Raw genomic sequence first — 14,639 nt, 5'->3', positions numbered from 1 at the left:
CAGTCTTCGAATGGAAACTAGGCTCAGCCCGCCAGACAAGGAACCCACACCACGAGGCTGGGGCGCACGTTTGTGCTCCAAGATGATAGCTCATCTGGCCACCGCGAGGTCGTGGGGCGCCTGTAGGGCCACAGCCTGGGGGTGGTGGGCCGCGGAGGCCCGACAGGGATAGGCGAGACCGCGGAGGAAAAAGGAAGAGAGGGCCATCCGTCAGCCCCTGGAGAGGAAATTCCAGGCGCCCAGCTCCCAGCCGTCGGTCAGCGGGTGACGTGACCAAGGAAGAGACTTCGCTGTGCAGAGGGAATCCCAGAGGTCAAGACTCCGCGTTCAGTAGTGTCACAAGCTTGCAGAGCGTACGACCCAATTAACTCCTTCGACCTATCGGGTAATCCACGGACCGGACCCAAGTTTAGGGGCTCCAGACGGCTCCGAGCTGGGCGGAGCATATCGCCAGTGCATCCTCCAGTGCTTCAGCCGCCGGAGGTGGCACTCCCTCAGAGTCACACCGCCCCCGCGCCCCCCTTACCTGTCGCGGGGGTCAATCCACGACGTCTGGCGCGTGTTGTGGTCGATGTAGAAGACGCGGCCGTCGTAGTCGCGCGCCTCCTCCCAGCCGGCGGGCAGCTGCAGCTCGGCGCTCTCCCGGGCCCTCAAGGGTGGCTGCGCGGAGGGCGCGGGGGCCGCGGGCAACGGCTGCTCCCGCGGGGCCTCGCGCGGCTGTCCCCGCCGCCGCCGCCGCCTGCCGCCGCTCATCCACGGCATGACGGCGAGGGCCCTGCTGCCGCCCGGCAGCCCCACTCTCGCCGCCTCCTCCGCCAGCCCTAAGGCCCAGCGTCTGGGGCGCGGGGGCGGCCGCGGGGAACCGACAGTAGCGCCCGGTGCATCCTCCGCCCGGTGCCCGCGCACCGGCGCCCGTCTGCAGCCCGCCAGCCGACGCCCGCTTCTCTGCTTCGCCTGGATAGCCGACACTTGCGCGGAGTCACAGGCTAGGAGTCAAAGCCACGGCCCCTCCTGAATGCCTATTTTCAAGGAACGCACAACCGCTTTCGCACAGTTTGCAGCCGTACTGGGTGTGGGCGGGAGTGTAGTTAGCAAAAGACCCCACCTCCTTCCTACGCCCGGTGGCTCCTCCCACAATCTTCATGGAGTGTTCTTACTCCTCCAGCAGCGATCTGTTCCGCCTCGGGCTCTGTCTTGCTCTAAATCGCTCAGCTGCTTTATTCTTCAGGCATGCTACGGACTGAAGACTGTCATGCCAACCCCCCTCCCATATGCGTACCAGAAGGTAAGGATATTTGGAGGTAAGTTTTCAAATCTCTGTTTAAGTTAAAACGAGGCCCTCAGAATGGAGCCTACCATTTAATGCAATCTGACTGGTCCCTTAATTTTAAGAACATGAAATTTTTGCAGGCAGGTTTGTACATACAAAGAGAATACAGTCAGAGAGAGGGTATCCATCTCCAAGCTAAATAGAGGAAACTAACCCTGCCAGCACCTTGGGCTTCAACTTCCACCCCCTAGAACTGTCAGAAAGTAAATTTTTGTGGTTTTGGCCACCGAAGTCTGTACTATTTTGTTAAGGCAGCCCTAGCAAACTAATACCAGAGTCCTGATTGCAATACTTTATCGCAGGAAAATATGGACGTTTTGTTTTGTTATTTTTTTAATGAAATATAATTGCCAAATAGTATTATGTTAGTTTCAAGTATACAACATAAAGATTTCATATTTGTGTATATTGGGAAATGATCACCACAATAAGTGGAGTTAAATCAGTTACCATACATTGTTACATTTTTTCTTGTGATGAGAATTTTTAAGATTTACTCTCTTCACAAATTTCAAATGCACAGTACAGTATTGACTATAGTCACCATGCAGTACATTACATCCTCATGACTTATGTATTTTATAACTGGAACTTTCTAACTTTTGACCCATTTCACCCATCTCCCCATGCCCTGGTGTCTGGCAAGCACCTATGTTCTCTATTTTTGTTGTTGTTGTTGTTTATAATGCCACATATAAAATCATACAGTATTCATCATTCTCTTTCTGACTTATTGCACTTAGCATAATGCCCTTAAGTCCATCCATGGCATCTCAAATGGTAAGTTTTCCTTCTTTTTTAATGGCCAAATTCCATTGTATATATACACCACATCTTTTTTATTCATTCATCTGTTATGTATGGTATACGATAGTAGTTCAGTTTCATTCTTTTACATATAGTTTAGTTTTCCCAGCACCATTTATTGAAGAGACTGTGTTTTCCCCATTGTACCTTCTTGGCTCCTTTGTCACAAAGCAATTGATCATGTATCTGTGAGTTTATTTCTGGGTTCTCTGTTCTGTTCCACTGATCTGTGTGTCTGTTTTTATGCTTCTATCATACTGTTTTGATTACTATAGCTTTATAGTATAAATAGAAATCAGGAAATAGTATGCCTCCAACTTTGTTCTTGTTGCTCAATATTTCTTTGGGTATTTGGGGTCTTTTGTGGTTCCATACAAATTTGGGGATTGTTTGTTCTATTTATTTGAAAAATGTCATTGGAATTTTGATAGGGATTGCATTGAATTCATAGATTGTATGGACATTTTAACAACATTAATTCTTCCAAACAATGAGCACAGAATATCGTTCCATTTATATGTGTTTGTGTTTTTTTTTTATCAGTATCTTACAGTTTTCAGTGTGCAGGTCTTTCTCCTCCTTGCTTAAATTTATCCCTAAGTATTTTATCTTTTTGATGCAGTTGTAAATGGGATTGTTTTCTTAATTTCTTTTTCTGTTGGTTTGTTACTAGAGTATAGAAATGCAACATTGATTTTTTTATCCTGCAACTTTACTGAATTTGTTTCTTAGTTCTAACAGTTTTTTAGTTGAGTCTTTAGGGTTTTCTATATATAATATCCTGTCATCTGTAAGAGTGACAGTTTTACTTCTTCCTTTCTTTTCTTGCCTAATTGCTCTGGCTAGGACTTCCTATAATACAATGAATAAAAGCAGCAACAGTTTTGTTCCTGATCTTGGTGACAAGCTTTCTGCTTTTCACCATTCAGTGTAAATTTACTTGTGGGTTTGTCACATGTAGTCTTTATTATGCTTAGATATGTTCCCTGTATACCCTCTTTGTTGAGAGTTTTTTTCATAAAAGGATGTTGAATTTTGTCAGATTATTTTTCTGCATCTCTTGAGATGATCATATGATTTTTATCCTTCATTTTGTTAACGTGGTGTATTACGTTGACTGATTTCTGGTTGTTAAACCACTTTTGCATCCCTGGAATTAGTCCCACTGGATGAAGATGTATGCTTCTTTTAATATGTTGTTGGATTCTGTTTGCTAATGTTTTTAGAAGATTTTTACATCTATGTTTATGAGAGATATTGGCCTGTAATTTTCCTTCCTTGTAGTGTCCTTGTAGTGTCTGGTTTTGGTATCGGCAATGCTGGCATCATAAAATGAGTTTGTGTTCTCTCTTCTTTTATTTTTTGGAATAGTTCCAGAAGAATTACTATTAATTCTTTAAATGTTTGTTAGAATTCACTAATGAAGCAGGCTGGCCCTCGGCTTCATTGTGGGATGTTTTTAATTACTGATTCAATCTCCTTCCTAGTTTTCTGACTGTACTGATTTTCTACTTCTTTATGATTCAGTCTCAGTAGGTTGTACGTTTCTAGGATTTCTATATTTCTTCTAGGTTTATCCTATTTTTGGCATATAATTGTTCATAGCAGTCTCCTATGACCTTTGTATTTCTGTAGTATTTCTACAGTTTGTTTTGGGTTTTTTTTAGTCTCTATTACATTCATTTCTGCTCTGATCTTTATTATTCCCTTCCTTCTACTATTTTTGAGCTTAGTTTGTCTCTTTTTCTAGTTCTGTGAAGTATTAAATTAGGTTGTTTATTTGAAATATTTTTTGTTTTATGATAAATGCCTTAAGTTGTGGTATGTGGTATTTTCATCTTGTCTCAAGGTAAATTTTTTATTTCCCTTCTTTTTAAAATTGAAGTAGAATTGACTTACAATATTGTGTTAGTTACAAGTATACAGCATATTGATTCGATTATAAATATATATATACATATATAAATATATACCTGTATATATATTCTTTTTCAAATTCTTTTCTACTATACGTTGTTACAAGATACTGAATATAGTTCCCTGTGCTATACAGTTGGTATTTATCTATTTTATGTATAGTAGTATGTATCTGTTAATCCCAAACACATATTTCTATTTTGATTTCTTCATTGACCAATTGGCTGTTCAGTACCATTGTCTAATCTTCATATATTTGTGAATTTTCTAGTTTTTTTCTTGTATTTGATTTCTAGTTTCATACCATTATAGTCAGAAAAGATGCTTGATGTGTTTTCAGTCTTCTTTAAATTTATTGACTTGCTTTGTTGCCTGACATATAATCCATCCTGAAGAATGTTTTATATACACTGGAGAAGAGTGTATATTCTCTTGCTTTTGGAGGGGATGGTTTGTAAATGTTGTTTTACATTGACTTTGTCCAGTGTATCATTAAGCAAAATGTCTTCAAGTTTAATCCATGTAGCATATTTCAATTTCATTCCTTTTTATGACTGAATAATGTATCATTATATGAATATACACTTTTTGTTTATTCATTCCTGTGTTCAATGAAAATTTGGGGTTTTTTTCCCCATCTTTTGGCTATGGTGAATAATGCTCCACTGAACATTGGCATGTAAGTATCCATGAATGTGATGTTGGCACAGGTTCAAAAAGTATGTGTCCTCCTTTTTACCAGCATATAGTTGGATAAACCTATTGTGTAGTCAAGGCAATCCATGGAGTATCATTATTAAGAATAAATCTTGGGACTTCCCTGGTGGTCCAGTGGGTAAGATTCTGCACTCCCAATGCAGGGGGCCCAGGTTCCATCCTGGGTCAAGGCACTAGATCCCACTTGCATGCCGCAACTAAGAGTTCGCATGCTACACCTGAAGATCTCCCAGGCCGCAGCTAAGACCTGGTACAGCCTAAATAAATAAATAAATATTTTTAAAAAAAGGAAAGAAAAGAAATTTCATTACATCAGGCAAACTGATTAAGGAGAAAGGTTTCATTTTGTATGTGAAATCAAATTCCAAAAAGCCTGCCAGAAACTAAAGTGTCTTTTATATGTTTTATGATATATATTTATAGCAGCTTTTCAGATAGTAAGGAAGGTCACTTACTGGCATGCCGGGAACATTAGGAGATTTGGGGAACCTTGAGGAGACATGATTTACCACATTTGTAGGCACTATAGTTGAAATACTAGAACCAAATTTCTTGGGTTTCCTAGTCATGATATTCAAAAACAAATAACAAAGTCTTTAAAATTCTTTTATCTCTTTATAAAAGATACTTTATAAAATCTCTTTAGGTAAAAAGATTTTTGCCCAATACCTCTAGATTTAGTGACCATGCTATAAAGAAGAGTTATGGCTGCCTTATGTAAATTAATCAGGCCAGAACACAATAAGGTCAGTCCTTTTTGTGTATGATTAAGAGGATCTTTGGAAAATGTTAAGGGGGAGGGAGTTTTAAGAAAAATTATGTAAAATTGGTCATTAGGCAAAAGGATGACTGCATATCCTTTTAATGTTATAAGGGAGTATGGTTCAACAGACTTTATTATTTAATTATGTAGGCATATACCTTTGTTTGACTTGCTGTTACTACTAGTTAAGGCCCAGACTCTCTGAAGTTACATGTTTTTTTGCCTGGTTTTGCCTGGTTTAGGTGAAAATTATTTTTGTCAAGGAGAGAAAATAACCCTAAAGTTTACAGTTTTATTGTTCTTTAGGACATTAACTAGTTTCACCTCTTAATTAGCAAACTTATTCAAGCATTCCCTTTCTATCTGGTTATAAATCTCTATTTCTTACATTCTCTTAGAATCAGCTTCTGATTAATGATTTAATTTTTAAAAATTTTTCTTTGACACGAGTTAACGTGGACTTTGGGGTTAAGGCTTAAAATGACATTACTGAGAATTTGCTGCACAGTTAAGTATAGCATTTACCCTAGTAAATTACCCGCTTAGTATCTGTCCCAGGTTTTTTTTTTAACATCTTTATTGGAGTATAATTGCTTTACAATGGTGTGTTAGTTTCTGCTTTATAACAAAGTGAATCAGTTATACATATACACATGTTCCCATATCTCTTTCCTCCTGTGTCTCCCTCCCTCCCACCCTCCCTATCCCACCCCTCTAGGCGGTCACACATCACCTTGCTGATCTCCCTGTGCTACGCGGCTGCTTCCCACTAGCTATCCACTTTACGCTTGGTAGTGTATATATGTCCAGGCCACTCTCTCAACTCATCACAGCTTACCCCTCCCCCTTCCCATATCCTCAAGTCCGTGCTCTAGTAGGTCTGTGTCTTTATTCCCGTCTTACCCCTAGGTTCTTCATGATCTTTTTTTTTTTTTCTTAGATTCCATATATATGTGATAGCATATGGTATTTGTTGTTCTCTTTCTGACTTACTTCACTCTGTATGACAGACTTTAGGTCTATCCACCTCACTACAAATAACTCAATTTCATTTCTTTTTATGGCTGAGTAATATTCCATTGTATATATGTGCCACATCTTTTTTTTTACATCTTTATTGAAGTATAATTGCTTTACAATGTTGTGTTAGTTTCTGCTTTATAACAAAGTGAATCAGTTATACATATACATATGTCCCCATATCTCTTCCCTCCTGCATCTCCCTCCCTCCCACCCTCCCTATCCCACCCCTCCAGGCGGTCACAAAGCACCGAGCTGATCTCCCTGTGCTATGCGGCTGCTTCCCACTAGCTATCTACCTTACATTTGGTAGTGTATATATGTCCATGCCTCTCTCTCACTTTGTCACAGCTTACCCTTCCCCTCCCCATATCCTCAAGTCCATTCTCTAGGAGGTCTGTGTCTTTATTCCTGTCTTACCCCTAGGTTCTTCATGACATTTTTTTCTTAAATTCCATATATATGTGTTAGCATACGGTATTTGTCTTTCTCTTTCTGACTTACTTCACTCTGTATGACAGACTCTAGGTCTATTCACCTCATTACAAATAGCTCAATTTCGTTTCTTTTAATGGCTGAGTAATATTCCATTGTATATACGTGCCACATCTTCTTTATCCATTCATCTGTTGATGGACACTTAGGTTGCTTCCATGTCCTTTTCCCAGATTCTTTTAAAGAGAAGGAAATAATACAGATATTCTTGAAACCCACTGCATGTTTTTATATTTTCACTGCATATGTATGAATTGATATGCAATATCTAGTTTTACTTTGCATGTTTTGAAACTATTTATAAACACTATTGTATTGCATGAATTCCTTTGTTAATTACTATTTTTTTTAATTTGAGCTTACTTTTTTAAAACTAAACTTTTTATTGGGAATAATTTTAGATTTACAGAAAAGTTGTAATGCAGGACAGCTTCCTCTAATGTTAACATCATACATAACCACATACAATTGTTGAAACTAAGAAATAAACATTGGCACAGTACTACTAACTAGACTACACACTTTTTTTCAGATTTCACCTGTTTTTCCAGTAATTCTGTCTTCCTATTCCAGGTTCCAGTCTAGGGCACCACATTGCATTTAGCAGATTACATTCTGAAGATTTATAATGACACATAGTATTCTAATTCATGCACTTTAACTGAAGTAAGAATTTATTCTGCTATTGATGTTGGTTGTTTCCAAACACCATGGTACAGTCTATACCATGTATTATTTACCCTATTAGGAAACATAGAAAAAGCCTGTGACTTATGGTAAAATCCATACCTTTAACTTCAAAATCTGACTCTGATGTTTTTTTCCCTAGGCTTATCCTCTTATCCTCATGCCCAGCCTTTCTTCAGTGTTTTCAAAACCTCCCCACTGCTTTTGTTTTCCAGCTTTGCCTTTTCTAGTCAGTCATCTTCCTCACGCCACCCCTAGCGACAGCCGTGTCTGTTAGAATGCTCTGCAGTTTAAGAGAAGAATGTGAAAGCTTAGGAAAGTTCAGGAAAACTTGGACTTGGAATGAAATAGCGTTAAGTTCATATCTTTCTATATCTTCATTTGACAAAGAGTTACTAATCATCTCCTGTATGCCAGAAACTGCTAGGTACCCAGAGGTTTTTCCTTAAATTCTTCTCTTCCAATTTTACATGCCAGGTGGATCTCATTTATTCTAATTGTTTCAACTAAGAAATTACACCTTTTGCCAGACTTTGCTTCTGAGCTTCTAGCCTATATATCTAACTGCTTCCTGGACATCTGCATTTGGATATCTCATAAGTAATCTGAGTCAACCCATTCAAAAATTAATTTCTCATCTGTAAACATGCTCTTAACTGCTCCTCTTCTAATATTGCCTATCTTAGGGAGTGCCATCAGCAATCTTCCAGGAACAGCTGGAGTTTTCCTTGATTCTTTCTCTTATCTAACATGAATCCAATGCAGTATCAAGTTCTGTCTGTTCCATTACCTTAGCACTACTCATATTTGTCAATTGCACTTATTTATTCATTCATCCTCCATTTATTCAGTGCTTTTTAGTGACAGAACCTGTCTTGTGTTCTCAGGAAACAGATAAACTAGTGCTTCTCAAACTATCTGGTAAAAGGCTGTTGTTGTTTTTCTTTTCTCTTTGCAATTAGTCATGGGTAGATTGTCTGGTAAAATACAATGAAACTTAATTAGTAGACAAATGAAATGAAAAGAATATTCAAAGTTCCCCATTTTTCATTATCAGTTTCAGTAAACAAAAAATTGCTTGCCAAATTACTTATAAAAGTTTCTAAATGCTTCTCAAAATTTTTTTACCTATGAGGTTGCACACTGGTAAAGTTTGCTACCTAGCATCATGCATGACCTCATTTTGAGTTAAAAGAATCACAACTGCCATGGATGGTGGGGTTCAGATGATGGGTTGGGGGACTCCTCAGTGACCCAGGACTGCATTGTAGAGGCCCCAATTTATAAGGGAGGTGAGAAGAGAAACAGTCATTCTCAGGCACAAGGTGTGCTTTTCTAGAATGGACTGTCGGTGGAGGATGAGGCTAGAGCAGTAGGCAGGACTGGATGTGGGGTTCAAACTTTTTTACTCCTAAGGGAGAAGCTCCAAGTTTTAAGTTTTCTCATGAGATAAGTACTGTACTAGAATGGGTTTATGGCAAAATTATGTCACCCTCTCCTGCCTGCTTTGATGTGGGTATTTTTTTTCTTGTTTCCCCAATGTGTAGGAATTACTTAGCTAGCTTGTAGGTTACTTTCAGATTTGTGTATGTTTGTGGGAGGGTGTGAGTCCAGATTATCCTACATCACCATTTCGACAAGATCCTCCTCAATGTTTTTGAAACACTGTTAAAGTGATACAAAAATAGCTAGTAAAAACTCTTAACACTGTAACAAATGCAGATTTACAGGGGAAGGAAGCATAGAGAACAATGTCAGGAAGTGCTCACAGCAGTTTGCATTCCTTTAGTAGAGCTAATACTAGACCAACCCATCTTTAAGCAAAGATTGACTTTTGCCTTTTTTTCCCATGCATCTCTATCCAGGACTGGTTACATATTTTGTGTGTAAACCAGTGCAAAATGAAAGTGTGGGGATATTTGTTCAAAAAATATTGAGTTTCATGTTGGTGACAATATAGCTTTAAATCAAGTACAGAAGCCATCTGTATGGGACTCTGTGCACAACACAGGTCAGATGCCAGTTAAGCTGGCCTTGTCCTCTGACTTGTGTCCTTTAAAAATTCCAAACAAATAGTAATTTTCAAAAAGAAAATCCCGAGGGGTAAGACAGGAATAAAGACACAGACTTACTAGAGAATGGACTTGAGGATATGGGGAGGGGGAAGGGTAAGCTGTGACAAAGCGAGAGAGAAGCATGGACATATATACACTACCAAATGTAAGGTAGATAGCTAGTGGGAAGCAGCCGTGTAGCACAGGGAGATCAGCTCGGTGCTTTGTGACCGCCTGGAGGGGTGGGATAGGGAGGGTGGGAGGGAGGGAGACGCAAGAGTGAAGAGATATGGGAACATATGTATATGTCTAACTGATTCACTTTGTTATAAAGCAGATACTAACACACCATTGTAAAGCAATTATACTCTAATAAAGACGTAAAAAAAAAAAAAGGAGTGAATTTCCTATGGCTTGGATGCAAATTTTTAGTTACTGAAAGAATTAAATGTGTTTTTAAAACTTCAACAAACCTTTTCAAAATAAACAGAGCCAGCCTAAAAAAAAAAAATCATTTTGGACAAAGAATTTGTTATTAAATTAGTTGTTACTGACGACTCCTCTGCCAGCCAGTTGTGTCTCAGAGGTCAGTCTCAGCCCCTCAATAGCGGTGCTATTGGCTCAGAATGCCTGAGGCACTCACCTGGGCCTGCATTTCTGGTCATAAGTTTGCATGGACATGTTCCCAACCAGAGACAATGGACCAGCCCTTGTAATTCTTATTATGCTTGCAGAACATGCCTGGCAACAGCCCTCAGAAAGCTTTGGAAAAACAAGCTTTCTTACTCACAGGTCCTGGAGCGCACCATAGCACACCCAGCGCCACACAGCAAAGTTGAGAGTAGAGAGGGGAACAACATGGACCTGCAGTTCTGCCTTTATTGTTGCCTAAGGGTGGGGTGCCTCAGGTTTTGAGGTTCACTGTCTATTAGTGAATTTAAAACATAAGAACAGGAATTAAAGTGCAGGAAGGGAAAACCGGGGTCACTCAAGTGGTCAGTTATCTAGGAAGCCAGGACTTTCTAAAAGGGGAATTTCATGGGTGGGGTGGCCTGGTTTCCTTTTTAGTTTGTTTACTAGAGGCTGTGTCATATAACTGGCAATGCAATATATTTAGTCAAGATGGCTGTCTGAAATCAATGCTCCAGAAATCAAAAGCTTAGTGTCAGGCACTTAACACTACAATAGAATTGTGTTCATGACATCCCAGTTAGAGCTAGGAAATCCCAAAAAAGAGAATTCTCCCATGACAGCCTCAGAAATAACAACAAATCCAAGAGCTCCAGTATAAAACACCTGAGTCTGTGACCACCTTCCATAAACAGTACTAGCTAGTAGGCCAAAGGCGATCCAGAAATTTCCATAAATGAAATGTAATGCTCGAAGTTCAGATTTACCTTGCACCTCTTGATAACCAGTCTGTACTTGAGGGGAAGTATTCCCTTATGGAATCATTCCAGCAAATCATGAAGAAGGAATCATAGAAGTACAATGTCATCATTTTCAATTCTACAAGAATTAAAATGGAGCTCAGCTTTGAGCAGCAGTAGCTGCTACAATTATAAGAATATGTTACCTCTCCGTGGAATTAAACACCACCACTTAGGACATAGTATTGTCCAAAACTCAAACCTGAATTTGATCAAAGCTTTTGGACCCTGTAACAGCTGGCAGGACACACAGATATCAGAGAAAAGATTAAAACATCAGGATGCAATCAGTAAAATCTAGACTGTGGAAACTACCCAACAAATGATCGTTTTTCTTTGACAAATAGCCAGTGAAGAGAGGGAGGTAGAGAAGAAACTGTGCATTAAAAAGGAACTTAATTTCAGGTGCACAGCAAAGCGACTCAGCCATACATATACATGTATCCATTCTACCCCAAACTCCCCTCCCATCCAGGCTGCTACATAACATTGAGCAGAGTTCCCTGTGTTATACAGTAGGTCCTTGTTGTTATCCATCTTAAATATAGTAGTATGTACATGTCAATACCAAACTCCCTAACTATCCCTTCTCCCCATTTTCCCCCGGTAATCAAAAGTTCGCTCTCTAAGTCTATACCCAAATATAAAATTAAAACAATTTTTAAAAAGGAACTTAAGAGATATAACATGATGTGGGCCATATTTGGAATCAGATTCATACAAACAAGCTGGGCATACTTTTGTGATACTTATGAGACAGTTGGAAATGTGAATACTCTCTGGATATTTAATGATATTAAGAAGTAATTTTTTGTAAATTTGAATTTAAAAATTTAGATTTAATAGTGGTATTTCATTTATTTTCTTAAGTGTCCACACACATTTGGAAATAATTATAAAAATATGACATATTTAAGTCTTAATTCAAAATAATTGGATAGAAGGGAATGGGAAGAATTGGATATAAAGCAAGTTTGCCAAGACTTAATGTTGAATTTGATGGTAGATCACAGAAGTTCATTATCCTATTTTTAATTTGTATATGGGAGACAGGAGTGATATTGGCATCTTATGATTATAGCCTACAGATTTCAAACCACAGCACAATACAGTAAGTCTTTATTTTATTTATGGCCTAAAATATCAGTAGTACTGAAGATGTGAAACCTTGAACTAAAAGCAACATTAAGAAAGCATGTCTGTTTTTTCACCACTGCATAATCTGGCAAAAAGCAAGTAATAAATATTTGTGGACTAAATAAATTATTATGCTCACAATCACATACATCACAAAAAGAGACAATCGTATATGATGTGCCTCTGTGGAAGAAAACACCACCACCTATGATGTAAGCCTGCCTAAAAATAAGGACAATCTGGCCAGCTTCTCTATAGAGATTTTATGGAATCTGGAAGTCTTTATTAGCTTAATTTTTCCCTCTAATTTTGGAAGAAAAATTTTGTCAAATATAGAATTCTTAGTTGAAAGTTTTTTTTGTTTTTTTTTTTCCACTAGCATTTTAAATATATCATCCCACTGCCTTCCAGGCTATGAGATTTCTGCTGAGAAATTACCTGGTAGTTTTTAGAGGCTCCCTTATAACTTGTTGATTCTTTTCCTTTTGCTACTTTCAAGATTCCTTGTCTTTGACTTTTGACTGTTTGATATAATGTGTCTCAGTGTGGGTCTATTTGGCTTTTTCCTAACTGGAGTTGACTGAGTTTCTTGGATTTGTTGATTTATGTCTTTTTTTCTCAAATTTAAAAAGTTTTCATTCATTATTTTTTCAAATAATCTTTATATATATGCTTTTGTCTCTGTCTCTTCTCCTTCTGGGAATTCTATAATGCATATATTGGTCCTGTTGCTTGTATCCCACAAGTTTCTAAGCTCTGTTCACTTTCTTCATTCTTTTCTCTTTGTTTCTTTCCTAAATAATATTAAATGTTCTGTGCTCAAGTTCACTGATTCTTTCTTACTGCATGCACAAGTCTGCTATTGAACTTCTCCAGTGAAATATTCAATCTGGCTCCTTTAGTTTTCAGCTTCAGAATTTGATTCCCTTTTTAGAATTTATGTTTCTTTGTTGCTGTTCTCTTTTTGTTCATATACCACCTTCCTGCTCTCCTTTAATTTTTTTAAAACATATTTAAGACAGTTGTTTTAAATATCTTTTCCTAGTAAGTCCAATTCCTGTTTTCTTGGGGATGGTTTCTGCCGCTTGATTTTCTTCCATTGAATGGGTCATGTTTCCCTGTTTCTTAGTATGCCTTGTGATCTTTTGCTGATAATTGGGCATTTGGAGAAACATTCACCTTTCCAGACTGACTTTTTACCATGGATACTCTTCACTAATTAGCTGTGTATAACATAGCCTTGATGTCATCCTGAGGAGAAAGTTTCTTAGCTCTTTTCTGAACATTAAGTATTGCTTGTGCCTGTGTATGCTTTTTTCCATTTCTCTGTACATATGACTGATTACTAAATGTCATATAAAAATTTTTAAGATAATTATCCATCCAACGATTCTTCTTGATTTTATCACTTCCTATCAGTGTTTACTGTATCTTGTGTATTTTACTTTTCATTTCCTTGATAACAAATGAGAATGAGATCTTTTCAAATATATATTGGCCATCTAAAAATTTATTTTGTTCTGTGCCAGATTAAATCCTTTGTGGGACTTATATTTTATATCCCACTATATTTTATATCCCACATTTTTTCTGTGTCCTGTTTCTTCTGTATGGATGGCCTGTCTTTCCCAGACCCTTGTATGAATTGTTTTTATTATTTTGTAAGAAATGTGCCCTTTTCCTTGAAGAGCAGCCACTATCTCTTTCTCTAAAAGATTGTACAGTTTTACACAAGGTAGGCCTCCGTTTTCCTGGGGTAGAAATAATATATATTTAATTTATATTTGATATTTTTTCTCTTTTATTGAGATATAATTGACATACACATTATATTAGTTTCAGGTGTGCAACATAATGATTTGATCTTTGTATATATTATGAAATGATCACCATAGTAAATCTAGTTAACATCTGTCACTCTACGTAGATACAGAATTTTTTTCTTTTGATGAGAACTTTTAAGATCTACTCTTTTAGCAACATTCAAATATATAATGCAGTATGATTAACTATTGTTGCCATCTTAATTTAATATTTTTAAATCAATGGACATTGTTCTGAAGAGTTTACAAATATACTCTCATATAATCCTCCTGACATTTCTATGAGGCTGGTACTAATTATTATTTCAGTTTTTAAGATGAGGAAACTTAGGTATATAGGGGTTAATAACAAGCCAAGGTAACACTGATGTTATGTGGTGGGCTGAGATTTGAACCCAGACAATCTAGCAACACAGCCTGCACAACTACATAATAGGTGTTGGCACTAAAGTCATCTGC

General features: G+C 38.0%; 1 protein-coding gene and 1 long non-coding RNA gene across 2 annotated transcripts in view; one reads left to right on the top strand and one right to left on the bottom strand.

Moving 5' to 3' along the window:
* The window catches only part of LOC137217886 (protein WWC3-like), a 173,190-nt gene extending 172,161 nt beyond the window's left edge, over positions 1-1,029 (bottom strand). Inside the window, 1 exon segment of the mRNA XM_067724886.1 lies at positions 527-1,029. Within this exon segment, the coding sequence (XP_067580987.1) occupies positions 527-762 (236 nt within the window). The 5' untranslated portion in view covers positions 763-1,029.
* Positions 1,030-1,134: 105 nt separating this feature from the next.
* The window catches only part of LOC137217819 (uncharacterized), a 35,067-nt gene continuing 21,562 nt past the window's right edge, over positions 1,135-14,639 (top strand). The window contains exon 1 of the long non-coding RNA XR_010940275.1: positions 1,135-1,285. This is a non-coding gene — a long non-coding RNA (uncharacterized lncRNA). The remainder of the gene's footprint in view (positions 1,286-14,639) is intronic.

Source organism: Pseudorca crassidens, chromosome Y, assembly GCF_039906515.1.
Source record: "Pseudorca crassidens isolate mPseCra1 chromosome Y, mPseCra1.hap1, whole genome shotgun sequence".
NCBI classification, from domain to species: Eukaryota; Metazoa; Chordata; class Mammalia; order Artiodactyla; family Delphinidae; genus Pseudorca; species Pseudorca crassidens.
The sequence above is the reverse complement of the archived record's forward strand: the minus strand, read 5'-3'. Positions and strand labels throughout refer to the sequence as shown.